The sequence below is a fragment of the Seriola lalandi genome, unplaced genomic scaffold, assembly GCF_002814215.2.
Source record: "Seriola lalandi dorsalis isolate HSWRI2012SDOR001 ecotype SW California unplaced genomic scaffold, Sedor1 jcf7180002054585, whole genome shotgun sequence".
Lineage (NCBI taxonomy): Eukaryota > Metazoa > Chordata > Actinopteri > Carangiformes > Carangidae > Seriola > Seriola lalandi.
In genome coordinates, this window is record NW_019525138.1 from 2,171,624 (window position 1) to 2,199,239 (window position 27,616).

A 27,616-nucleotide genomic window follows, 5' to 3' on the forward strand; every position below is an offset into this window, starting at 1 on the left:
AGTTGCAGTCTCTGTTTTTTTAAGACATGTCTGTCCTGCTGACATGTCTGAGCTGTGACACCTTGACTTGATATTTAGTTCACAAATGTCTAGGGCATTGTGGAAAATTGTGTTTTCTTTAATGGCTGCTAAAAGCTTAAATATTGAATAAACAACACTATTCAGATCAATTTTCAAAAAACTACCATCCTTATCAAAAAGTATGAAGCAATCTACAAGACCTACTGTAGAGAAAACACTGTGTTTTGAACTACTAGCATAGCTACAAATGTCGATTTTGGGGGAGGTTTTGTTACTCTGGAACAGAATCCAGATGTTCTGGTTTCACTTAGGCTCTCTGAAGAAGTGCTGTTAGCAGTGCATATGACAGAATTTCATGCTAACTGACTGGATGATTCTTGCTGAAAAACACCTTTGGAGTCACTGTTAACTTCATAAATGTTTATGTTCACAGACTTGTACCTTCAACAACAGACAGAAAAATATAATTTTCTTGGGGTGTGGTCGGTCCATAATGCAAACATTGCTATAGAAAATAAGCTAACTAAATGATTACTGTGCATTTCAATGCATGCTGACCTGTATTGTGGTTCATAGGTATATCCTAGTCCCACCATGCAGTCAGATGGGGACAGTGAACTGAGCCTGGACGCCCAACTGGCCAGTAAAGAAAGGGAGTGGAAGGAGCTCCAGGCTTTAAGGGTTCATCAGCTGGAGAGTTCCCTCAAAAAGGCCCAGGAAGAGTGCTCCTCCCTCAGGTATCCGCCTCCATCCACCTCATTTCAGAATAACAGTAAATGTGAACTTTCTGCTGGAAAAGTTTAATGTAGGATTAGCAGCAGAGCCCAGTCTGTCTTTGAAAAATCAACAATGAAATACACTGAGGTTCCATAGTTACATCAGTTAAATATCAGTGTTGCATAAAACACTTCTCGAAATTCATCCTGGCAGCTTAAAGTGAGCAACACTAAAGGAAACAACCTTTAAATTTAAAATTGTGTAAAGCTAACTGAACCATTAACAACACATAACCGCTGCACATGCAGAACATTTAGAGCAGATTTGTATGTACATACATGTTTAATGAGAAAAAGTCCAAATGCAAAGATTGGTTTCAGGAATTTAAGAATGAATATTGGATCAGTCAAGTAAAAATTGTGATAAATCAGAAAATTGATTTATTTCACTCCAGATGAGTTTGTTATTACGTTGCAAAATGATTATTTTCACTATCACTTTATTTGTTGATTATTGTTTCAATTATTTGATTATTCTTTTAGTATATGGCCTTCAGAAAATGATGAAAAATGTCAATCACAAGGTGGCATCTTCAATTGTTGCTTTGTATCTGGTCAACATTCAAAAAATCCAAATGTCTGTTCTGCAGCCCAGTGAGATGAGACGTTGCCAGCAGCTGTAGCTGCTTCTCTGTCCTGTCAGAATGTTACTTGGGACTTGGGACTCAGGACTCGGAAATTTTTGAGTGAGCAAAGCTGTAATGCCCTGTATAAAACAAGAAAAGTGAAATGTGAGTGTCTTTGGCAATTAGACCCCGATGTGATGTAATCGTATTGGAGAGGGGAAGAGATGCTGTGCAAAATGTAGGAAATGCCCCAGGGGCCTATACGCTGGTGGTCGAGAGATGAAATGATGAGAACCAGAAAAATGATGAGGATGGATTCAGATGGACTCATGCAGGATGCAGGATGCTGGATGTGAAGCTGGCATTGAAAGGGAGAAGGAAGGTTGGAGCAATCCGTCTGAAATGACAGCTGACAGCAGAATAGAGAACAGATTTAAAGTTTGACAGAAACGATATGATTGGATGATTGGGATTGTGGCAAAATATGATAGGACGACTGATAATGCTCATGGTCAGCTGATTACGGGTAGCGGAGAGAGAGGGAAGTGTGAATGAGATGAGACGTAGAAGTAGTCTTCCTGATTGAACTTCATTAGAATCCATTCTTCCCTCTTTGTTTTTCTTTCTTTTTTTTTCTTTTTTTTTTTACATATTTTTCTTTTCGCTTCAGAAATCAGCAGAATCTGTGATTTGTCCAAACTTTTTCATACAGCTTTATTAGTAGAATTGACTCACCTGTGTGTGTGGTGTGTGGAAAGGTTATGTAATCAAGTCTCCTGTAAATTGAAATGATATTGTTATAATGCAACACCAGCTTGAACATTTGAACTCTTACAGGGTTGAGCCAAGTTACAAAAGCAGATAGCTTTAGTTTTATTTGTACAGGTTTTGAAATGTGTGTCAGAGATATCTGCCTCCAGCCTAATACAATGTAGGTGTGGGGATTTCAGGAGTGACCAGCAGACTTTATCTGGGCAGACACGTTTCTGTTGAAATGTTTAATTGTCATTTTTCAGTGCAGTCAGCACCACCCACTAAATCCTATTCACCTCCATTGTACTGGTGCGGACAGATATCTCACAGTCTGAACATAGAAAACAAAAAGATCTGACTCAAAAGTAAACTGATTTTTGAAATTCAAGTCAACAGGTTCTGTTAGAATCAGAATCAGCTTCATTGGCATTTGACTCCAGTTTGCAGTGGCTGTCAGTGTACTTGCACACAGTTCTAATAACATTGAGCCTTGTGCAAGAACAACATTGTTACGCCCCCACCCTTGGGCGGCCCTATGGAGGCCACAACACTCCATCAGTGACCCAAATCAACCACACAAGACTCTTTAAAACAACCAAATGCATAGATTTACAAAACCAACAGGACACTTAATCAAGACTATGAAAGGCTCAAAATCAGAACATAACCCCTACTCAGAACACAACGACACCAGCAGTCCCCATGCTAGTCTCTTCTGATCCTGGCATCAGAAGGGAGAGGCTATCTATCTATATACAAGTGGTTTATTTTTTTAAAGTATATTTTTTTGGGCTTTTGTGCCTTTATTGGACAGTATAGTGGAGAGAGACAGAAAATGGGGAGGCAGAGAGAGGGGGAATGACATGCAGTAAAGGCCGTCCGATGCGGGACTCGAACCGGGGCCAACTGCAGCGAGGACTGTAGCCTCTACACATGGGGCGCCTGCTTAGACCACTACGCCACACGACACCCCTATACAAGTGGTTTAAAATAATCTCTCTCATTCTGAGTGTTCTTCTTTACTATAGGTATGAATGAAATTCATGAGTGGTCGAGACCCAATTTACTGAAAGGTGTTCTAGATTTGATCATCTTTATTGCCATATTTCAGCAAAGCAACTTTATTATTTCAGTAGTTTCTGGAACATTCTCTCAGTCTGGCAGCTGAGTCAGTGTCTGTGTCCAGTATCATCCTCTGTTGCACCGTACAGTGTAACATTTCCTATTGTTGACTATAAAATACTCTCATCTAATATCTGTCAGTGCCACATGATGCTTCTCATATTAGTCATGAGCTGCTTTACAAAGACATTTTTAGTGTCTACCTTCACGTCAGTTCATTCCTCTTTATGCTACAGTCTGGTGCTACTGTGTCAAGTCATCAACAGCTGTATAAATGTTTTCTTATAGTTTAAGGTCCTTTAGTACCACTTTTGATACAGTTTGTATTTGCTGATTTCAGACATGAAGCTTCATGGTGTGAAATTCTTCTTTTTCCTCCTTGGTAAAAAATTTTTTGAATGAAATGAGTCCACAAACTTAGTGGAACAGGCAGCCTTATATGGCCATATATGTAGATTATGTTAATGATGTATCTAACTAACCTCCTTATGAACAGGTGCCGTTCATCAGGGTGAAATGAGCAATGTACATCAAGTTTGTTCAGTTGAACAGAAAAAAGTAAGAGAGATTCTGGGTAAGAATACAAAGTTGTTGGGGGGCTGCTCCTGAAGTTCACTATTATCACCACAGTTTTAAGAGTGTTCAGCTGTAGGTTGTTAAGACCGCACTAGAGGACCAGCTGTTCAACCTTTGTGTCTGTGTGCAGACTCATCAACGTCTTGGATGAGGCCAGTGATCCCTGTGTCGTCTGCAGATTTCAGGAGTTTAACAGGGGTGTCTCCTGCAGTGCAGTTGTTTGTACAGAGGGAGAAGCGCTGTGAGGAGAACTTCTTCCTGTCTGTCAGGAAGTCATTGGACAGGTGGTTGTGGACACAGTGAGCTGGGTGAGCTCACAGTGGAAGACTTCTGGTAGAATGGTGTGGAATCTGAAATCCACAAACATCATATGTCCCTGGGGAGCAGAGGTGTTGCAGAGTGTAGCTCAGGTTCACTGCATCATCCACCTACCTGTTTGCTTGGTGGCCAAACAGGATATGTCCTTCAGATGGGCCAACACCAGGGCGACATTCCTTCAGGCCAGTGATGGAGGACTGAGAAATGGGATGACTGTGGAGCTTCAGTGAGAACTGTTAAAGGTCTGTGTAAAGATGAGGACCAGCTGGTCACACCAGTAACAAAAAATAAATATTTTCTAATGATGACGACACCAGGAGTCCATTTAGGCCAAGTCCTTCAACATACACACAGGTCTTACATGAGGTCGTGTCTTTCTTTCTGAGCACAGTGATAACCAGTCAGCTGTTTTGTATTTGTCAGAAAACACTACCAGCAGCTGAAGGAAGATTTCCAGTTCAACATGGTCATCCTGGAGGAGCGAGACCGAGAGCTGGAGAGATACGACGTCATAACGACCAGAGCTCTGACTGTGGAGCACAACAGGTACAGTTCATCAGGGGCCGAATTACAGAAACTGCATATCTTAAGTCTGAAGATAGGAAGAGTATAAGATATTGTTTTTCTTAATTTGGTGATACAGAAATGAATCCTAACTATGTTAAGGAATCATATTTCATCTCAGGTTAGGAAATCCTAAATACTAAATCCAACATCAACCTTTATGTCTGTTTCCTAGCTACCGACGCTACTTGTCTCATCTTATCTAGGTATTTTTATAACTCTTTTTGTACGTTTCTCATTGAAACGTACAAAAATGGAACAAAAACAACAAGAAGAACTTAACTTCAAGACAGATGAGTTAGAAGTGTTGGTAAAATCTGTTGGAAAATCCAAAGATTTTCTTCATGGGAAAAATAACAACAACGCTAACTCAGGAGATAAAAGACATATTTAAGAGATAATATTTAAGAAACTGAAAAAACAGTCAGTGCTGACCCAGAAAATGTTTGGTTTTTTTATCTGAGGCATGGCAGTCTTTGGGTCATGTGAAATGATCTTCAGTTATTCCTATTATCATCATTATTAATAATTTAAAATGATTAATTGTCTGTTGATTGACAATTTGATCAATCAACTGATCATTTTACTCCCTGTTCCTTTGTTGATATTTGTCGTACACCTCAACATGAAATGAAGCACTATGCTGATAAGATGCAGGGAGGGTGACTTTGTGGAAGCAGAGCTCACCTTGGAAATGCATTATATTAAATCCAGAAGGTGTGCACAGGAAGACACAGTGACTGTGTTAATTAAATCAGCTAATACTGAAATACTGGTGTCATTTGCAGGCAGGAGGAGCTGAGCCAACTCCGTACGCAGGTCGCCAAGTTGGAGGAGCAGAGGGCCAGAGAGGCTGAGGAGAGGCAGGAGGAGCTGAGGAGGAGTCGGGACAGTGCTGCTCAGCACAGGCTGCAGCTGGACCAGCTTAAGTGGTGAGCCAAGAAAGAGACAAGTCACATTCTGAGTTTACTGTCATAACCTTGACAGCAAAGTGAGTCTTTGATGTGCCGGACAGTGTTGGTTTTAGGGGTTAGGGCCTGTCACTGTGATAGCAGATGAGGGTGGAGTTTTTTAATATTTTATCTAACCAGTCGTCTCATTGAGATCGAGATCTGTGGACAGTTTATACACAGACAGACACATAAATTCGCAGGGATTAAAATGGACGCACAGATAATTCACAGATGTACATTATATACTTTCATATAAAAAAAAAAGCATGTGCCATTTACAGTCTTTTAAAATGTTCCAGTGAAATAAGAGAATGTAACTTCATATTTATATGTAAGTGTTGTGTTTGAATGCTGCCAGAGAGCAGGGGTAACGAGGCACAGACTTATAAATAAATAACATACAATGCTGCTCCCTTCTAATTGTTAAGGAGGACCATCCCACCTTTTCATATAGGATGCAATGGTTGAGGGTTGAGGGTGGGGCCTTGTTTGCACCACAGGTGTGAGGGTCAGTTATTTTTTTTGTATTTCACTCATCACTTCAATTTGCTCAGAAAGTACTACATGCATGAATGTGAGTCACTGGGCTTCAGGCCCAGTGACTCACATTCAGGCAGCAGTGTTAACCATCACTCTGCCCAGCTGCTACATCACTCAACACACCAGTCATCACTCCAGATTGGCAGCACAGGCTTTTTGTTTGCATCACTTTAATCGAGTGGCTTTATAATAAAAGATTTACCTATTTTGATTTATAGCCAGAGTCAGTTTTAGTTTGTGAGATATTTAAATTGTATTTGATATATTTTTGAGTTCAATGATCTATGTGAAGTGTGGAGTAGATTTAGGTTTTAAAGACAAGAAAAACTTATGTAAAATTGCAAAGATTCATGGAAAATTTAAACCTGCACAAGTTTCTCAGTCAAAGGTGCAAAATAGATTGAGGAAATCCACATGAGTGCAGATAAGAGGTACATTTTCTTTACTCTCTAGAGTATTATATATACATATGAATACGTTTATAATACATTTTACTTTACTGTTTCAGTTTTCTAGCTTCCTACCCTCTAAAATTGACTTGTTCACTCTGAACACAGAGTTTAGAGAACCTGTCACATATCAGATCCTTGCATCCCTTCACTGGACAGCTGAGGCTTCTTTAAGATTTTATATATTACTTTTCAAGTTGAAGAAAAAGCTTCTGCATTGATGGAGTCAGGGTGGTAATTCTAGTCTTAAATTGTCTTTGATGTTGGGGCTCCGGGGCTTTGGAAAATTTCAACATTTCAACATTGGTTAAGAAAGCTGCTGTACCAGTGTAATACTCACCCGAGATAAACTATCTGCATGGCTAAATGCCACGGGGGGTAAGTTGGGAAAAACCTGCTTTGGTTGAACTGTCCCAGTAGGTAGACATTTGTCAGCGATTACAGGAGTAATGTTAGCTGGGTTGGAGTAATAGCTTTTTTTCTAAGAGGGATTTAGTAATCACCTCAGTGTCAGTGTTTAGTCTCTGCACATGTAGTTTACTCAGTCACTGTTGTGTTCTTTTTTCTTTGTGTGTGTGTGTGTCTGTGTGTGTGTCTGTGTGTCTGTGTGTCTGTGTGGTAGCTCTATGGCTGGTGAAATACACAAGCAAACAGAGGAGTATGAGAAGATGAAATGGGATTTGCAGCGCAGAATACAAGAAGTAGAGGGAGAGATGACCCGACAGAGACAGGTGAACATACACAAACACACACACACACACACACACACACACACACACACACACACACACACACACACACACAAACACACACGCACATGTATACACTTTTATATCTTCAGAAGACCAGAAACTGTTCCAATCTGATGACTGTGTGCCACAATGTTGATCTATGATTCATCATTTTGAATAAGACCTTTTATGGCCTCTGCTACTTCCCTCCAAAACATATTGCCATTCATGGATATGAGACATACTGGGCTACTGACACGTACAGTATGCACAGCTTTATCACAAAGCGACTCTACACAGTGACAAGTCTTGTGTTACACTTCTTCACAGCATCCTCTGTACACTGCAGAGCAATAAATAACTGGCAGAGCAGCCAGACATTCAGAGGAGAGCAGCAGCAGACCTTTAGGATGAACCCAGACAAAAGAGCCCTCACTCCGATTCTGACCGCTGTCTGTATCTGTGGGCTTTATTAACATGCACACAGCACATGCACAAGTATGTGTGTGGGTGGGTGTGGGTGTGGGTGTGGATGTGGGTGTGTGTGTGTGTGTGTGTGTGTGTGTGTGTGTGTGTGTGTGTGTGTGTGTGTGTGTGTGTCCACTTATCCGTCAGGTAAGATGATCAGGTCATAACACTGAGTGACGAACAGGTGAGGATGAATCTTTTAGGCCATTTTTGGCTCAGGGAGGGAAAAGATTCATCATCGTCCTCCTGCTACTGTGTCCACACACACACACACACACACAGAGGTGCACAGCAGCACTGGACACGACACATGGAAATGATTTACTGTCTATATTTTTATTCCTCCGCGACAGTCAAGGCATTGTGTTTTCAGGTTGTCCGTCCGTCCCATTGTCATGAACATGATATCTCAGTAACACCTATTTGGCACAAACATTCATTTGGACTCAATGATGAACTGATTAGATTTTGGTGGTCAAAGGTCAAGGTCACAGTGACCTCACAAAATGCATTTTTGGCCATAACTCATGAATTCGTCTGCTATTTAACTCACAATTGAACTCATATTTCTATAAGGATAAAATGAAGTGATGACATTTTATATCCAAAAGGTCAAGCTATTCAGCCTGGGTAGTGCCTGCAGATCTTCCTGCTTAGTGCTGAAATAACTGACAGGAACTTATCACCTCCTCTCTTCTCTGATCTGGACTCTGTTTACAGAGATTACACTCAGTGAATCAGAGTGAAAGTATAAAAAGCTACTCCATTTCTCTCCATGTCTCCCTCTCTTGTTCTCTCTTCTTTACTCACCCAAAGGACAAAAGTCCTTATCCCATCCCCTCCCCACTGGACCGCACCAAGAATTACTGGGAGCCCTCCTCTTTGCAATATGCCTTGGGTCATATCCACATGGTTGAATGGATGCCAACTTCAACTAAACCTCTCTGTGACCGAACTCTTAGTCATCCCAGCCACTCAGTATCACGATATCAATATACCCCAACCAAGGTTGTAGGAAACCTGGGTGTCATGTTTGTCATCTGACCATGATGTTTTATACAACATCAGAATCAGGCCTTACCTGACTCAGTACACCACCCAGCTCTTGGTTATCTCTCGCCTCGACTACTGCAATGCTCTTCTGGTGGACCTTCCTTCACACACAGTGAAACTCTTACAGATGGTTCTCTCTCCGATGCTCTCAGAGCAGGGGCATCCCTCACTATCCTTCTAGAGCACCTCCTCTCCTAACATCTCTAACACCCTAACTAGCACTTACAGTGCACCAACAGTGCACTCCTTCACTTTATCTCCTTCACTTTTTGAATAGATGTAATACTTAGTGCTTACAGCAAGGTCTCCCACTGCACTGAAGCTTTAGTGATGTCCCTCACTTGTAAGTTGCTTTGGATGAAAGCGTCTGCCAAATGAGTTAATGTAAATTTAAATGTAATATAAATGGAAATCCATACAACTACACATGGAATGTCAGCAGCAGATCCTTCAACCAAGATATAACTTTAATTATCACTGTGAGCACAGACAGGACAGATAGTAAAAGTCAGCTCACTAATTCATCTGCAGTGTTTGTGTTGACATCAGTCTGATAAGTGCAGACAGCTGGTTAGTGAAGCATTCGCTCCCTAGTGGAGACAGACTGAATAAAGTAAAGCCACACACTGTTGGACATCCACAGCCAGAGATAATATCTCATCAACATCAACTGTTGCAACTCTCGTTGCTGTGATCTCTGTATTCACTGAGAGATAGCCAGAGTCAGCTGACATCCTGTGTTATATTAAGTTATAAAGTAACATAGATGAGATGATAGCTGGATATATGAGTAGTCTTGAGTTAAACTGTGACATAAATAATAACTGTCATTGTGTTTCAAGTACGGACCAGGCAGTTACAGTCTATGCAGAGTCACTGCAGTTTACAGTACATTTTACACATCACGCAGCAAGCTACAAATATAAAGGTTGATCTTAGATTTTTTTTTTATTCAGCCCTATATGGATCTTGTTCTTCTTGAGAAGCGCTGAGGGGTTTTTAACGTTGACAGATCACTCTTAAATTCATTTTCAACTTTTGCAATGATCTGTTGGTTGGGAACCTCAGCATCATTGGCACTTTCCCTAGGAGCCAAATCAAATAGGTATTTGAGGTCATTTGTCCTGTCAGCTGTTGGGTTTTTAAACAAGTTGTTGCAAACCAAATTGCCCCTCTGAGACAAAAAAGACTTTCTAATCTATTCTAATCTAATCTCATATGTTAGAGATGCAGTAGATGAGAATATGTTCACATTTGAGCCCATTGTGTCACAACGGTAAGGGTAGTCAGGGTTTGAGGGGTAAAGCTGGACCCAAATGCAGTCAACACATGGGAGACGCTGCATGGGAAACACAAGCACAGGGAACCACAGTGGCAGACAATCACTACACAGAAACAGGACCAAGACAGGAAGCAAAAACACCTACACCCAAGGAAATCAATTACAAAATAAACAGGAAGTGCGAAAAGTCCAAACAAAACTAACAAAAGGTGTCCAGGACACATTGATCTCATTGACCTCCTGCTTTGTTATAATGGCAAATTGAAGATGGTGTCTGTAGTCAAATTAATTGTAATAACTTCCTAGGTGGTAAACAAACAAAAAACTGCCATCTGTTTAGTGTCATTCTGCGGCAGTGAAGTGTTTCTCAAACATAAAATCACATTCCTTATGAATTCTTTTCCTTTCTGACACAAAAAGGATCTTTACTTCTTGTGTTTGGCTTAATTTCCATCACCCTTCACTCCAGCCACTGTCTGTCACTGCTGCCATTTGAAAATGTTGGATAATCTTTATGTGAGAGGGCAGTCATCTTTTCTGGATTAGAGCTGTGAATTAATTTAAGTTTGGAAACAACAACCAATTTGATATAACATCTCTAATCTCTCTCATCTGCCCAACAGGAGATGACAGCAGCTTTTGAGGGTGAGCTCAGACGGCGGGAACATGAGTTCAACTTGAAAATGGATGAGATGTGTGCTGTGGTGCTGTCTCATGAACTCAAGGTGAGGAGAGTTAAAGGACGATATCTCACTGTAAACACATGTAACAACATATAATATATGCATAGTACTCATGGTATTGTATAGTCTTATTCTAAATCTAAATACTCTAAATAGATTATGACAGAGTCATGTTCAGTTTCTTGTTGAACTCTTAATCTTTCCATAGCAGTCTCTCACACCTAATTACTATTTGTTGCTGTGTGTGTGTGTGTGTGTGTGTGTGTGTGTGTGTGTGTGTGTGTGTGTGTGTGTGTCCTTGGTAAGGTGAAGCTGCTGTCTAAAGAGACTGAAGTTCACCGTCAGGCTCAGCTTCAGGCGACAGAGACTCTCAGAGCACGTGAGGAGTTCTGTCAGCAGATACAGACCCAGCTGCAACTCAAAGACCAGGAGATCAAAGACCTCACTGATGTCAAGGACCACAGGTACCGTATGCACCTGTAATGTGTGTGTGTGTGTATCTACATGTGTTTGAGGTGTGCTGACTATCCTCTCTATCAGGATAAAGGAGCTGGTGGATGAGGTGAACTGGATGGAAACCAAGCTGAAGAAGAAGGATTATGACAGCATTAACAAGTGAGTCATTAATAACAGTCAGGCAGTCAGAGCCAGCTGCTAGTATAGGCAGCTACTGTAGAGCATGGAGACAGAAAGTGACAACAAATCTCTACATTTGCAATAGAAAGGAGAAAAAAAAGGCATTTCAGTTATTGAGACTGAGTTGGTGACATTTACACCTTATTTTCAGAATGTGTAAAGTTCTTTTTCAGTTAAATATCTGTAGCCAATAGCAGCAGGGGTAAAAACGATGGAGCGACTGTGTCCAGACAACCATCATTTGCTCACGCCGAAGTTGTCATTCTCATGAGCAGAAACAGCTTCAAATTTTGCACAAACATTCACTTGGACTCAAGAAGGAAGTGATTAAGATTTATGTGGTCAAAGGTTTCCGGCCATAACCCAAGACTTCATATACTAATTATGACAAAATACACTTGATACCTTTTATTTAATTCCTTCAAAGTTTTCACGACATATATGAATGGATGTAAACTGAACCAAATAACCACGAGGAGGTGATTCTAGATGATTTTTTATCCACTAATTCCTTCCTTTGGTGAAAATTACATAACCGCAGCTCATGTCTGAATATTGGATAAGACTAAACTCACTACTTTTCCAGCTCTTTGTATTTTGATGGGACATGGACAGCAGAGTTCCTGTGAGACATTCACTGTGGCAACAGCAATAACAACAGGAGCGCATCCAGCCAAAGGTGGAAAAGAAAACATCAGGGATGACTGGATGATGTTTGGAACAGGCTCCGAGCCAAAGTCCACCATTCACCTCAGCCCAGCATTCTACCTGCTGGAGCTCCGCCCTGGGAGAGCACCATCGATTGTCTTAGCATCAGATTCCAGCAGGAAATGGGAGGCTGTGCCATCCTCTATGTAACGTGGACACGCCTCATCCACCAGGTGCTGGATCGAGCCGTCCAACCATCAAAGTCCTTTATTACTACTACTACTACTGCTAATGATAATAATGATTATAATAATAATGATAAGACAGGGAGAGTGCTGGTAAGGCGTCTGCCTCAGGCTTCTGGCAGTCGGACAAATGAAAGTCTCCAACCTTCTTTAATTATTCAAATCTTCCAACACAGCGGGATCTGATGGTAATTGATCCTTTGTGCTTTTTTATGAGTATCCACACCAACACCAAGGATATATAGCGAGGTTATTTACATAACAGTCGACTATTTTTACTCCTAACCCCACTCCCTCTGGGTAGTTCCAATAAACTCAGTGCTGTCAGTAAGATCATTACAGAGAGTTCTCAGTTTATGTAAGTTGTCAAGCTGCTTTTCAGTAGTATTTACAAAAGAGGCATTATTTTGCAGTTGTAAATGTAGTTGATAACTGAATGGAGCCTTTTTAATCAGTTAGATTAAAAAAATAACATATTTTAGATGAAGCCCTAATTCTTTTCTGAAAAAACTTTGTTCAGATCATGTAGCCACTGACAGAAGTTTCAGTCTCTTTGGAATTGTAAATACAACATCATATCAAAAGCATAGTTTAATATTTGAATTGATATTCCAAACATTATTATACTGCTGTATATTAATCTTTGGGGTACTGTATATCACAGTCCTCTGCAGAAAGCCAGTTTGGTATTACTGTTCAATGATTTCTGGAACCAAGTACAGACACACACGAGGGCAGGGAGGTGTGTGTGCAGTGCAGGTATTATTATAATAACCACAAAGAATGTCCAAAACTTAACGACAGGGAGAAGCACTGGCAAAAACCTCAGGAAACATGGAGAGGAACCAAGAAGGAACATAAACAGGATACTTCCAGGCACATAGAGGAAAAAAAACAGAGCAATTGACCAAGGGTGAGGGGAACACAGAGACCAAAGGGTGTAAGGGGTGAGACGCAGGTGAAACTCATCAGAACGAGGCTTACAATCACACAAAGACAGGGTGAAACTGTCAGACAGTTTGGTAATTGGTTGGTTGAGTGTCATTTTTTGTCACTTTTTACATCTGAGGAATAAGACGTATTGTAATAAATACACTAAACATTACTTCCACATGTGCTTGCTCCAGCTGCCGCCTCATGACAGCATGGAACCAGTGCATTTTGTTGGTAACTTCAAAAACCTGGTCACTTTGTTTCTTCTTCAGTGATGCCACATTTGTCAAAATGGCCTGGTGTCTTCTGGCACGTCACCAGCTGTGCAGTGTTTCATGGTGTTTCCGTTTAAAGGGTTCATACGGTTCAAACAAAGAGTGTGTAACAGTCTCTACAAAACAAGTTTATCATTACTCTGTTCTACGTCTCACTACATGCACTAAAGTAGCAGCATTCCTGGTTATTAACACATGTAACCTTTTCACGTACACACATGTATACATGTGTGCACTTCAGAAAGGGAAAATATCTCTGTGACAGCAGTATAATTCGATAAATCATAAAGGGGGCGGGTTTTGTATCTGTATTTTTTTTTGCTTGAGGGAGGAGGATTTCACTTTTTCCCATCCCGTGTATTTTATTGAATCCTTCTCTTATGATATTTATGGTGGAAAATATGCAGAAATGAAATCGTTAAATCAGAAAATTGGTTTCATGTTTTTGTCAGGCCACCACTAAGGGGTGCAACAGCATGTTTTTTTTTTTTTTTAATAAATCATTAAAACAGCTTTCAAAATAGACCATATTTGCTATACACATCCAGCGTATGTTACAGACTCAGCATGTCAAATATGGTAGCAGAGGTGGAGCTCTGACAGTTTTCCCAAAATCTATCTATAAGGAATTCCTCCTAGGTTACAAATATGTGCTTCAAATGACACCAAAATTATTGCAGGATGTATCAATTTATAATTTGTTTTCAGTTATTACAATTCATTAAAAATTAGAAATAGATAAAGCCTTCATTTAATTTGTGGTCACCTGCTGCCTTCTGCTGGATAATCTGCATTTTTTCTGCATAAAAGCCGAATCAACTGTGCATAAAACTGCAGGATATCTAAATGTCTCTTAATATCTAACTGTATTACTGACTTTTGTCAAGATACAAGAATGCCGTCCAGGCTCTGAAGGAGTGTGACACACACCGGGAGGCTCAGCGTCAGGCCCACACAGAGCAGCTGCAGAAGGCTGAGAAACACATTGTCGAACTGCAGGAGAACGTGGAAGCTCTGACTGCACAGATACGCCGCATACAGGACGACCAGCAGGAGGCTGTGGAACAGAAAGATGAGACAATCCAGAGGTCAGACGGACACTGGTGGAAAAAAGGACAAAAATAGCAAACATCGTCATATTAACATTAACTGGAGAACCTGTGTTTATGTGTGTGTGTTTTTTCAAAGGCTTTGCACAGAGGTAGAAACAACCCGGACTTGCTGGAACCAGTACATGAGTGATGTGTCCAGTGAGATGGTCGTCAAGGACACAGAGATGATCGCCCTGCAGGAGAGAGAAACCAAACTCAGGACCGAGCTGGAGAGGAGCAGGGAGGAGACGGAGAGGTGAGAGGAAGGGATATGATAAAAAACATTAGTTCTGATTATGTAGCTTTGAAGATATGAGTTATACCACCTGATCTGTTGTTCTTCCTCTTTTATAAAATGTGTGTGTGTGTGTGTGTGTGTGTGTGTGTGTGTGTGTGTGTGTGTGTGTGTGTGTGTATTGTCAGGTACAAGCAGCAGCTGAGTGCTGGGTTAAAGAGAGAGCAGGCTTTAGAACAGATGCGTGTCCAGGTGGAGCTGGAGTGGCAGAGACGCTGTGAGGACATGAAGGCCGAACACTACCTTGCCAATGAGCAGCTAATACAAGACCTGACCCAAGCTAGAGATCAGGTCAGCCCCTCACTCACATTACACAACCCCACTCTACACAGTGTATGTTGCTCCACTGGCGCGCACCTGAACATTTTAATACAATAATTTGACATGGAAACAGGCATATTGCCTCATGGGACACAGCATGTGGTCAGGAAGAGTAGGCGGGTCTTAGACAGAGGTTGGGACACTGTACTGGTGCTGATGAGAGAGTGATGATACACAGTGAAGCGCACCGTCACAGTGTCAGTTGCTGTATCTGGCCTTGTGGGTGTTGCTCCTGCTGTCTTAAACATCTGTGGTGCTCAGTCATTCACAGTCACTGATAGCAAATACACACACACTGACTACGTATAGGTGCATAAACAAAAACAAAAGCAACCTACAGCCATAATATACAAAAACACCGTGGCGCATGTCATCAAGTTCATCAATCATGACCTTTTTCTTGTTTTATCACCATATGGAAGTTTCTTGTTATAACAACAGGTTTTGAGAGTTCTGTGTTGTTATGACAAGAAAAGTTGTAATAACTTGTTATCTAGTAATATGTCATCATAAATATCTTATAAGGTGAAGAGGATCTTCACCATCAGATTGGGGCCAAAAAATCTGATCAGGACAAATCAGGACATCCCTACAAACTCTTTTTCATTCCAAAAGTCAGTTTGCAGTGATGCATTATGCAATTATTTATATACATTTTTAGCTGCACTGATCAGGCTGTCATTAGATGTCTGTAGTGGTGTAGTGTAAAGGTCAACTGAGGATTCTTTTCTTTAGACAGAATCATTCTCAGTAAATTCAGCAGAATGCGTAGGCAGTCAGTGTTGATATCACTTCCCCTTAGTTACACAGTTCCCCTCAGATGCAAACAGGAAACAGTCATGTCTTGGTGCTGACACATAGTGTATCTGCCTCCTGGCACCTGGGTGTGCCACAAGCCAGACCACACTGCTCTGACAGTGAAGTGCTCTTTATACTACTAGTGTTTCTGGAGTTTGTACTACTTCAGCACACTTGTTTTACAACATTTGTGACTCCAGATGCAAACAGTGATTAAAAGGGTCATTAAATCTGTCTGATGGTAAGCAAACAGCAGCCCTGCCACTCGTTTATAGTGCATGCTGCTGCAGTGAGTGCATTGATCTTTGCCTGTTTGCTGAGACAGAAATAGCAGTGCTCCTGCTTAGAAGGCCCAAGCTGATAATGTAATCAATAATGATACTAACACAGGTTTAATGATGGTCTCTGTCAGGGAACAGCAGAGCTGAAGGAGAAAGAAGAAGAGCTGCAGGACCTGACTGTGTTACTACGATCTGTTAAAACAGAGAGAGACCAGGCGATGCAGGTGAGGATACATCCACCTTCCACTGTGTATTAATAAGCGCTACCAGATGAGCCATAGGGGTTTTGGGCTCTGTGTATTTTTTGTCTTTGTTTCAGATTTAAATAATGAAACTACTAATGAAACGTGTTCCACCATACACTGCGACCGCAGGCGGTGTCTTTTAATGGGTGTTACTTCATACAAGTGGTCGTTGCCATGAATGTAATTTGGTCTTTAAAACTGGTTGAACGAAAGTAACTGAGAATATTTAAATGCTGCGTGTTTTTGGTCAATTTCCAGGCGCAGAGTTGTTAAATCTCGCTCGTAAACACTGTCTCACGTGTCAAGCTGCCCAAACAAATCTCACGGCAAATAAGAAGCCTGAAAATATAGAGTTACATAGGGAGAACAGGCTTTTTGAACATCAGGCTGTTTTGTTTTTTCACTTTGAGCCATAGTTCCATAATCATCTCCTGATGGCCACACTCAGAATATTGTTGTGGTGGCCACATTATAGCAACAATATTCTCAACAGTGGAGGGCCATCAGGAGACTGGGCCAGTGGCTCAGTGTGAAAATACAAAACATCAGAGAGAGACAGAGAAAAGGAGAGAGAGAAAGCAAGAGAGAGAGGGATAGATGTGTCTATGTTGTGGTGATCAGGCTGCGCTGCACACTGCAGTTCTGTCTCGTGTCCCTCCACCTACGCTCAGTTCCAAACCCGTGTTTGTATGTGTTTTTTTAATGATTTTTGGGGAATATTTATGCCTTTGTTTGACAATGACATTGAGGACAGACAGGGAACGTGGGGAAAGTGAGGAGGGGTATGACGTCAAGCAAGTGGTCCAGCCGGCTTGGAGTGTGATGACTCACTGCTCCGAGAATTAACACCATGGTGGTATGCGCCACAACCACTTAGCTATCAGGTCACCCCATGTGTTTGTATATTAAATGTGTTTATATCTTAATCATGGTTTAAATATTGAGACAAGCAGCGGACTGTAGCTGACTCACTCAACATGAATGACAAAGTTATGCAGTGATATAAAAAACATAAAGGTGAGGCTCTGAGAAAAAAAGTTAACCACTAACATGTAGTTATAGAGAGGAAAGTAACCATTTCAAAGCAACACACTGTTCATATATGTCGAGTTTTGCCTCATTCTCTTTGCTTCTACGTTTCTTTTCTGAATCACTACCCAGTATTCCCAGTACAGTGAAACTTCCATTTTTTCCATTTAATGACCTTTCCTCTTAAAATATCCTCATGCCAAGATGTCACCTTGCTGTTACCATCTACCAGACCAGTTCTGTGTTCCCAGCAATGATCCCTGTTAGTAGCCAAGTTTCCGCCGCAGTTTTGCTCAACATAGAAGTGAAACAGTTTTAGAAAATCTGACAAAACACAATTGTGAATGGCTTGTGTTTCCACTGAGTGATGTTCCACTGATATCATTCCAATTAAACGATGAGCGATTTCCAGCATGTCGCGGCAGGCGCCACGTCTTGAATGCGATAAAAGTGACTCCCTTTCAATTTTGTGAAATATTGCTTTGTCAAATTGTCTGAAAAACCACCTCATGCAAGTGTCTAAATTGTTTTTGCGACATTCACGTTTCCATTACTGGTTTTTAAATTCTCAATTTCAAATTGCATATTAAGCAGGTTAATGGAAACACACTTGAAATACCAAGTGCTGTTCCCTGAACGCATCTCCCATACAGGGCATACTACTGACTGAGTGGAAATCTACTCCTGTTAATGTCCCATTCCCCTGCTCTGTAGCTTTAATTATCATGATGCAGACACTAAGAAGTTCCTTCAGCCACTGCAGATTCTCTTTCCTTGAGGAGCAGTGCCAGCTTTGGCACTATTTTCTCCTTGCTTCCATGATCTCAGTATTGTGGAGCACATGTTACACCTCACTGAGTAATGGTTACTTATGTGCAAATGATCTTTCTCGTAGTGTTTTATCAGACAATATGGATCACCCTTGAGGCAATGCTTGGCAGGTTTTTTTCTCATCCTCAGGGTTAACTAACCTCTTACAGACCCCCTACATACACCCATATGTCACATGGCGGTATTGTATGTTCAATCCAGCTCATGCCACATAGTTCTCCAAGAGAGCATTTAGAGCTGTCCCGTGTTTTGGCCTTTGGCCTTTTCCTCAAGCATCCTGAGAGGTATGGTGGCCTTTCGGTCTGGCTCGGTTGCGCCCCGACATACCAGCCTGTGTGAGCTCCACTGGCACCAGGAGGAAAAACACATCGAGGTTCTGTACATGTAAACCTTGTCAAGTGACTCACAGAGCACTCCAGCTAAATACTTGGAATGAAGCTCCACATAGCAAGGCGTGAAGTATTTGTTGACCTATTATCTAAAGACATTAGCCTGCACATTTCAGCTTTCTCTGAGAGTGTTAGAACATTATGGCTGCCATGTTTAATCTATGATGTTACAGCTAATCCACCAGTTATTTCAGTAAGAACAGAACTAAAGTGACTGTTTACAAACGTCATATACAGATGAGCTCACAGCTGGTATTTCTGCAGACTGTGCAGATGACAGAAAAGCCAAAGAAACGTAATCTACTCTTTACTTTGTTATAATCTGAAACATCCTGAGCGCATCTTGACTTCATCTCTCATTTCATGTCAGTATGAAAACTGTCTGTAAAAGCAATCAGAACTTTCAGCACAGTGACGCAACAAGCTGTAGACTCACACTCATGTCAGAATGTAACATCACCTGGAAATGTCTCCAGTGCTAGAGTTCCCACAGGGCTAAAATCATCTATGGTACAGTCCTAGCTGACTAGACAGCATCAGTTACCCCCGGTGGGTGCTCTGACTCTGCTGACTCAGCTGTTGCACCATGGTGCAGTCAGTTGCCTGCATGCAACTGTTTCTGTAACATAAAAAACAAGTAGGCAGGAAACAGATCAGACTTTAGAGAGAATATATCACCAAAAATATCATTGGAAAACATTTGGTTGTTCATTTTGGCACTTAACTACTTTACAACATCTTCCTGTGCAGCAATTTGGAACGACTATAAACTCATTTGAAAGAAACGTAATAAATGAGCTAACTGGCTCAGGTAAAGTGATTTTATAATGCTCTCATAATGCCCCAGATGTTACCACCTGTCTTGGTGCGTTCCTTTAGTAAACACACAGATAGATACAGTCTGGCTCTTTAGTGCCTGAAAAAGGGGCTGCAAATATGTGGTAAATGTCCTCCAATACATGCAGTACTCACAGTAAAGCAGAAGAGAAATGATACAGAAAGATGAAGATACATACAGTACACTACTCTGTTGACATGAGTGTTTGTTTATCTACACACAGGGTCTCACACCAAAGGTAGACTCTCTGGCATCAGAAGAGATCCGTCGTCTGCAGGAGCAGAACAACATCCTGCGGGCTGTGGTCACCCAGATGAGGAAAGACATGGAGGGTCTCAGCCACCGCCCACCCCCTCCCCAGGCCCAGCCACAGACCTCCGCTCCTCAGCTAATTCAGCATACAGGAGCCGCTGCAGCCACCTCCATCACCCCTACAGCTGACACTCAGATGACCACTGGACCACCTCCCCAATCCACTGACATCTCCTCCAAAGTCAGCCCAGCAGGTGTGGACCAGTATTTCTCTCCTACACGAACATGGTTGATGCAGTCATTACTGTTTTTACTGTGGCAAGCTACACTTACCTTTTTATTGTTTAGCACCAGCAGCTACTTTCACAAAAACAGACTTTGTGTTTTTTTTTCAAACCAATAAGCAGACTTCAGATAGACATGTAAATTCATCAGTTGCACAAAGGTGTCCAGTTTTCAATCATCTTAAAGGTTTTATATGTAACCTTCAGAAAACCCTTGTTAGTAATGATACTGGTGGCTGTTAAGTGAACTTTACAGTTTACATGAATGAATGTGATATTTACCCATAATTATGATGATATGGACCTTTTCAGATATTTTCAGAATTTGGTGTGTGTGTTTTCCATTTGAATACCTTGCCAATTATTAAGGATTTGCCAAAATTGGATCATGACTGGACATGAATAGAAGAGATGTTCAACAGTTTCAGGTTCTTCAAGACAAAGACGTGTCAACCTAAAATACAAATCTCTTAAACGTTTCTTTGTTAAAATCTATTATTTAGGCCAAGAATAAAGACTAACACCGATTCTGTGTGTACTATAGAGCAAACAACAAGACAGCAAACTGTGGCTACAGCTGCTGCTGCAAAGCTAATAAGCAAAGAAGACGAGACGGTTTCCCATAGGCAGCAAAATTCACAACAGCTAACATCACAACAACAGCAAAACTTGGCAAACACACAAATATGACACTGGTACCTGCTTGCTAACCAGCCAGCTGGGATTAACTGTCACAAACATTAGCGGACGGGACAAAACCAAACAGCAATCTCTGAGGCTGTAAAACTGTTTTGGTCTCTACATCTAATTTCCTCCTTCATGACAGCTGTACGGGGGGGGAGAATGTTTATATAACTTGCTTGTTTACATTTTTATTAAGGCTTAAAGTTATGTATAATTGAGGGCTCCTTGCCCATTTTTGGATTAGCCGGCAGTTAGGGGCGGTGTAAGGTACTGGCAAGAGGGCGACGGCAGAGCAGCTCACCCTGAGTGAGTGACATCACAGGAACTACAACCATCTTTGTTTACAGTCTATAGACTAAAAACACTACAGACCTATTGGCTCTATGAAAGATATCAAAACTAATGTCACTGACCTGTCTTGCAGAAACACAGCAACCTCCTCATCTGTCTTCCTGCCTCTCAGCTTTCAGAGGTCTCTCCACTGTTGCAAATTGCAATCGCATCCCATTCCACATGGTCTGGTGGTGACAGAGGGGTAGATTGCTCCTTCTCTTCCCCTGGAAATCCTTAAATTGGCACTATCCATTAGCATGTGTCAGATTTACCGTCTCTCGCTCGCACTGCCCCCATTACCCCATCTCCCCTCTTCTCTTCTCCTTTCCCTTGTTCTGTGCGTGAGCACGAACACCCCCTGCTGCTGATTGGCTGGAATAAGGCTGTGTGACTCAGTCCGAGCCACTTTGTTTGTTTCTCATTTACAGAGCCAGGGCTGTGGAGGTGCACTGGATTTTGTTTCAGCACACTGACACACAGAACAAAAAGCTAGTGGACCATGAGGAGATATTCACTGAATCAAAGTATATTGGATTAGAATCACGTACTCTATCTTTAAGTAGCTTCACCACAACCAATGCTGATGTATCTTTCATTATGATGCATTATGTTATATTGAGCAAGTTTCAGGTGTCGGTGAGTTGAAAATCCCAGCACCTCATTGATTCATTGAAAAATGGCTGCTGGAAAGAAGAAAGGATTTATTGGACTGAGGAACAAAACCTCTGGAATGGTTCTTTAAACTGCCACCTGGTATCATGTCCATACTCAGCTGGTAAAACCTGGCTGCTGTTCTCTAACACATATTGGTCCAAAAGACAGACATAGTTTGACATATAATTCACCTAATGAGTGAAATCCTTATATCAGTTGGAATGATGTATATGTTTTTATTTGTCTTCATTTGTCATTTTTCCTCAGGTGGTCAGTTTGCAGAGAAACGTCCTGAAAGCTCTGTTGTGAGGAAGCAGGAGGACAGAGTGACACACACAGAGTCTGCTCTCGCCAACATCATGGAACAGGTACTGAAGGAATCAGGAAACTGGTTGAAGTTGATCAGTTCCATCCAGGTAAGTGTCTGGACCAGATGTGTCCATGGGAACAAGTTTGTTTAGAGCTGACTGTGGGGCAGTCAAAAGAGGGCAGGATAACTTCCTTTAATGTATCCCAGCCCTCCACAACCTTGCTTCAGTTAGAGATTGTCTATTAAAGGGTCACCTCACCAGTCGGTTGGTGGGAAGGTATTGTATTAGCTGCTGCAGCAACCCAGTTTCCTCAAGTCTCATTTTATCCTCCTCCCAGAGTGCACTGGTACAACAGCTCCAACTGGAGAACCTGTATTTGAAGCAGAGACAGGCCTCAGGTCAGTGTCAGAACGTCCAGGGTGCGAAAAGCCCTCCTGTCATGCACACCAGGCTGAAGCAGGCAGCGTCCTGTATCGCCCATCTGAGCAGAGACAAACAGCAGCTGATAGAGATGTGCAACCGCCTTCGTGCTCAGATCAGCACAGCTGGACTACAGGGTACAATAACAGACACACACACATACACACAGTGATGTTAACACCGTGTGTAATTAAAGGGACAACATCAGTAGGTATAGTAACTGACTAGATAATAAGTTACTAATCGAATTCAATTCTGTGCTCCATTATTATTGTGTTCAATTATTCCAGCCAGACTGAACCCCAGCAGTCCATCATGACTGACACACTGAGCCTTTAAACCAGCAAAAGATCAGATAACACATCACAGTTTATCACACACTAAAGAATTGAACTGGTTAAAATCCTGAGGCCATCCCTGAAACCTTTTTGAACAATTCTCCAGCCGAAATATACAATTTAAAAAAACATGGTTTAATGTTGTAGTTCAGTTACTGGGGCACCAAGTTGTCAGTTTATTAAGTACACCTAGCTAAATTCAATGCTAATCAATTCAACCACTGCAGTAAAACCTCCATCTGTCAAGTTTAAAATGTTTAGTTTCTGTTGACACTGTACCAAAGATACACTGATTCAAACCTATTGTCATTTTTGAGGCTGTAGTTTCAGGTGCTGGTGATGTTTATTGGATGTTAATTTCTAATATTTTGCCATCACCATTTATTTATATTTTCCTATAGGGTGCTTTCTTTTCAGCAGACATGGCTCCTCGCTTCCCTCATGTCTCCTCCTTACATCTTACCTTCTCAGCAAGTTAGTCATGACACACAGTCAAGTCAAATTTTATTAAAGTTATAATATGTAACTTTTTTCCACATTATCCCAAATGTCCCAGCAGTTTTCAAATCTAGAGAAATCAGTGATTTTAACAGTCCGTGTCATTTGGTTGCCTGGCAATGACGTCCGTGTTGTTGTTGCCTGCCAGAATAAATTTGACTTTATATCCAGTTTTAAGCCACATTTTTTAGATACATCTTTTTAGATCTTGATCATTTTTAACTACGTATTTTAACCGGATGTAGGATTTTAGTCACCAGTCGTTAGTCATTGTTTCTCTGACAAATTATCAGAGAAACAAGCTGAGGAAACGTTATAGCATTCTCAGCTCCCGGGCTTCCTAATTCAGCTCCTGTTAAAAACCTTCTGAACATCTGACACTGAAGAAATCCAAACCAGGAGAAGATGACAGCAATGACAGCAATGCTGGTGAAGACAACAACTCCCATGATCACACACTTCATCATCTAGTGCCATCTATTGTCATGTTTTGACTGAGAGACCCCTAGAGGGTGAAAATTACATACCCTGTGTGTAATATCAATATCATTGATGATGGCAGATGTCGATCAGTTTCTGGGTCACCGACCGATGTGTGGAGGACAGTAGGAAGCATAATAAGCAGAATGGAAAGCACCCAAAGACCCCTAAAGCACTGTGTGTCTAACAGAACCAGTGGAGCCAGAGAAGGACGCCTCCACAGAGAAACAAGGAGACCAGCATGGCCGGCTGTCTGCTCTGGAGCAGCTGCAGTACCAGCTCACCACACAGGTACCTGCTCCAACTCAAGTTCTTTAAAGGTTCTTCTTCATCACACTTATCTTTTCATATTGTACCACTTCAGATTCACCAAGTGAGGTGGTCACTAGGAAAGAAGCTTCACTTTAGTACGACAGCACCGGAGCAGCTGTCATTACACACAACCGTTATTTACACCCGACTGTGGCCATTTATAGTGCTGGTGCCGTTAATTAATCACACGTATCTGTTTACATCATCACTGTTATATCTCAGTCATCGTTAATAAACATCAGACAGTTGGTCAATGATTCATTTATAAAGCTGATATTGAAACAGACTTTACAAAGGAGGCTACTTCACAGTTGAGGATAAAATTAAAAGATCACTGATGAGGGAGTGATGGCTTGAATGTAAATAAAAAGGATATAAATGATCATCACTCATAAACATATTTAAAACTAAACTGATACATTTTACAGATTGTTGTGTAGATTTCAATAATAATGACACAATCAGGAAAATTTGTAAGACACCTAACAAACAATGTTTTACTATGAGGCTACATCTCTCATCTTATATCTAGAAACGTGTTTGTACACCTGGTCTGAAGTAAGTGTGAGGTGCACACATTCTTTTCTAAATACCAGGTCATGTGAGGAAAATGGTGTGTATCAGCTGTTTCCAGTCTAATCACTGGCTGTATGTTTAACACAGACATGACATTCATATCAATCTTCTCATCTCACCCTTGGTAAGAAAGTGAATAAGTGTATTTTCCTAAATGTTTTAACTATTTGTTTAAGCTGGAACAGTCCTGATATTAGAATCAGTTAGAGTGAGTTATAGTCTCAGTATGTCCAGCAGGGGGGGGGTAACCATCAACCATTAATGTGCTGTGCCCTTCAAGGAAAGCAGGTGCAACACTGGCAGGTGAAAAGAGGCAGCAGGTGACACTGTGTGTCATAGAGCAGAAGGACAATCAGAAAAGAGCCACTAATAACTCTGTCTGAAAGAACCTGGTGCTGAGTATGTGTTTTACCAGCAGAGAGCACAGTGGCTCCATTAATGGACTTGTGTCCACAGGAGCTGCAGTACGCTCTGAGGCAGAGGCTCTGCACTGTTTCTGAACAGCTCCTCCCTGAAGCCGACAACCAAGGTCCTGCTAAAAGAGGGGCTGCCAACCCCTGGTCCCAGGGTCACAAAACCACAGACAGGCCTGAGGTAACAGCAGAGTCTTCATTACTGCATTCATTATTAAGAAATGACTTGGCTGCACAGTTTACTCCTCATATTGAATGGTTATCTGTTGGTGAAAATCAAGTACTATTAAAATGTACCTGAAAGTAAACAAACTATAAAAAAAATTAGTGCAACAAACTTCATGTTTAGTTTTCTCTACAACTTTAACACACCCATTGAGTAAAACATCTTTAAATGAACTCTGTCCTGCTCTCTTCTTCTTCAGAGCGCCAGGAACAAAGAGAACACTCCTCCGCTCAGCCGGTCACAGAGCTCAGTGGATGCGGGTCTGCAGCCGCGCTCAGGTCTGTCCAGGTCTCTGTTGTCATCAGAGGAATCGCTGCGATCGCTGAAGGAGCTGTGGGAGAAACTAGACAATGCACTCAGTCCATCCGTTTTCTCAGAAGGTAGCCACACCAGAATAACTTTTTAAAAAAATTAAATAGGTTTATTTGGGGCTTTCATGTTCCTAAAAATCATAAAGAGTCATAATGTTTTTTTGGTATGTTACTTCAGAAGAACAGCAGGTTTACACCAGACATGAGCAGAGCAGCGTATGTGCTTTACTCCAGGGTTTGTCATCTAAAGGTTGAATATGATTCTCCACCTGTTTGTTGGGGTCAAACATTTGCTCTCACTGAAGCCACCAAGTAATGTTTCTCTATTCTATGTAACAACTGCATATCATATCATATCATATCATATCATATCATATCATATCATATCATATCATTTCATATCATATCATATCATATCATTTCATATCATTTCATATCATATCATATCATATCATATCATATCATTTCATATCATATCATATCATATCAACATTAAATAATAACTTGAAATACAATATATTGCAATGCTAAAGTGAGATCAGATGCTTACCTATTTTGTAAGTGGTCCAGGATGGACTTGTGATAAGAGTATGTGCTGAAGCATGAACACTCAGAATGTCACCTCCCTCCTGTAATTTATTTACAACCTTCTAACTGTCTCCCAACTGTCTAACTCATCACCATCGTGTTGTTTTATGTGTAAATAATGTTGCCTCAGAACATCCTGAGGTGTGAGCGTCTTGCTCAACAGCACCTTAGTTAGTGGTGATAATGATAACTAATCAAACCAGTGAATGTCACAGGCATCAACACACATGAAAGACTTAAAACGCTCCTTAACACTTGATTTCACTTTTTTTTTTTTTATTACAATATGTCTTGTGTTAGTAAATTTTATGAACAAAATTGACACCAAAATAACACAAACAACAAACAAAAAGAATGATATGCAATCAAAATCATAGTGCGATTATTTTGGCAGATACTGTGATTACAAAATGAGTCACAATTTCCATTAGAGTTGTCATCTTTGTATTTCATTTTCACAGGAAAGAATATAAAAAACTAATAGGGTTTGTAGGCTACAGCATCTAATATTTCTAATGGATCAGTGCTACTTTAAAAGATATGGTTTTAATTACATTATAGGCTAGTTACTACATTACTTCCTGTTCTGTCATATAATGGAGGAAACTAGAATATAATGTAGGAGGGCCTTAAGTAGAAAATTATGTTTATGGTCAAAAGGGTAATCCTATACACACTGTACAGAGGCCTAATAAATATGATTTGTATGTCACAGACCGGCAGAGATTGATGTTCATCCAACTAAGATAAAAAAAATGTGGCACCTATGAGGTGAGAGTCCTCCGCTGAGGGTCGTTATTAACTTTTTCATGCTCATATAAAGGAGTTGAGCTGTGTATGTAAAGAAGAAGACCATGCACAGATCTTGCAGAAATGACAAGTACAGGTAGTTGGGTTACAGTTGGGCTGTCTGCTTCGACCATTTGGGTTGGCAGGAGAGAAATGGGGGAGAGAGGAGAAAGAGGGGGGAGAGAAAAGTGAGGGACAAGGAACAGCTGTACATACAGAACATGAGTCTGGTGGGGGGATATGTGGAGTCAGGGCTTCTTATGTCTCAGTTTTTCTATAGAGGATCATAAAGACCCTGTGGACCCGTCCTGAAATACATCAAGTCCTCATATGACTGTGGACTGTAAACAGGGATTTAATAAGTGTGTCAGCAATCAGTAATACCATCACACGAGTGGGCATAGTCCTCCGTGTTACCGACAGTACGGCTGCAACCC

At 41.1% G+C, this 27,616-nt stretch overlaps 1 protein-coding gene and 2 long non-coding RNA genes across 4 annotated transcripts in view; 1 reads left to right on the plus strand and 2 right to left on the minus strand.

Annotated features, from left to right (window-relative positions):
* Positions 1-27,616, plus strand: part of ccdc57 (coiled-coil domain containing 57) — a 34,590-nt gene that overhangs the window by 2,650 nt on the left and 4,324 nt on the right. The window contains exons 1-18 of one of the 2 annotated variants that reach the window (XM_023418986.2): positions 689-758; positions 4,270-4,374; positions 4,556-4,678; positions 5,485-5,628; positions 7,261-7,369; positions 10,796-10,897; positions 11,162-11,319; positions 11,396-11,470; positions 14,480-14,680; positions 14,781-14,939; positions 15,107-15,269; positions 16,510-16,602; positions 19,934-20,216; positions 22,185-22,285; positions 22,566-22,785; positions 24,155-24,255; positions 25,309-25,446; positions 25,691-25,871. In XM_023418986.2, the coding sequence (XP_023274754.1) occupies positions 4,596-4,678; positions 5,485-5,628; positions 7,261-7,369; positions 10,796-10,897; positions 11,162-11,319; positions 11,396-11,470; positions 14,480-14,680; positions 14,781-14,939; positions 15,107-15,269; positions 16,510-16,602; positions 19,934-20,216; positions 22,185-22,285; positions 22,566-22,785; positions 24,155-24,255; positions 25,309-25,446; positions 25,691-25,871 (2,311 nt within the window). In that variant the 5' untranslated portion in view covers positions 689-758; positions 4,270-4,374; positions 4,556-4,595. Of the gene's footprint in view, positions 1-597; positions 759-4,269; positions 4,375-4,555; positions 4,679-5,484; positions 5,629-7,260; positions 7,370-10,795; positions 10,898-11,161; positions 11,320-11,395; positions 11,471-14,479; positions 14,681-14,780; positions 14,940-15,106; positions 15,270-16,509; positions 16,603-19,933; positions 20,217-22,184; positions 22,286-22,565; positions 22,786-24,154; positions 24,256-25,308; positions 25,447-25,690; positions 25,872-27,616 lie in introns of those variants that run through there. The other variant, XM_023418985.2, reaches the window with a different exon arrangement.
* Positions 14,566-21,682, minus strand: LOC111664411 (uncharacterized). Its single transcript, XR_002761438.2, has 3 exons — positions 21,344-21,682; positions 14,751-14,877; positions 14,566-14,649 (listed from the first exon to the last, which is right to left on the minus strand). It is a non-coding gene; the product is annotated as an uncharacterized LOC111664411 (long non-coding RNA).
* LOC147818405 (uncharacterized) lies at positions 25,590-26,627 on the minus strand. Its single transcript, XR_015437983.1, has 2 exons — positions 26,353-26,627; positions 25,590-25,834 (listed from the first exon to the last, which is right to left on the minus strand). It is a non-coding gene; the product is annotated as an uncharacterized LOC147818405 (long non-coding RNA).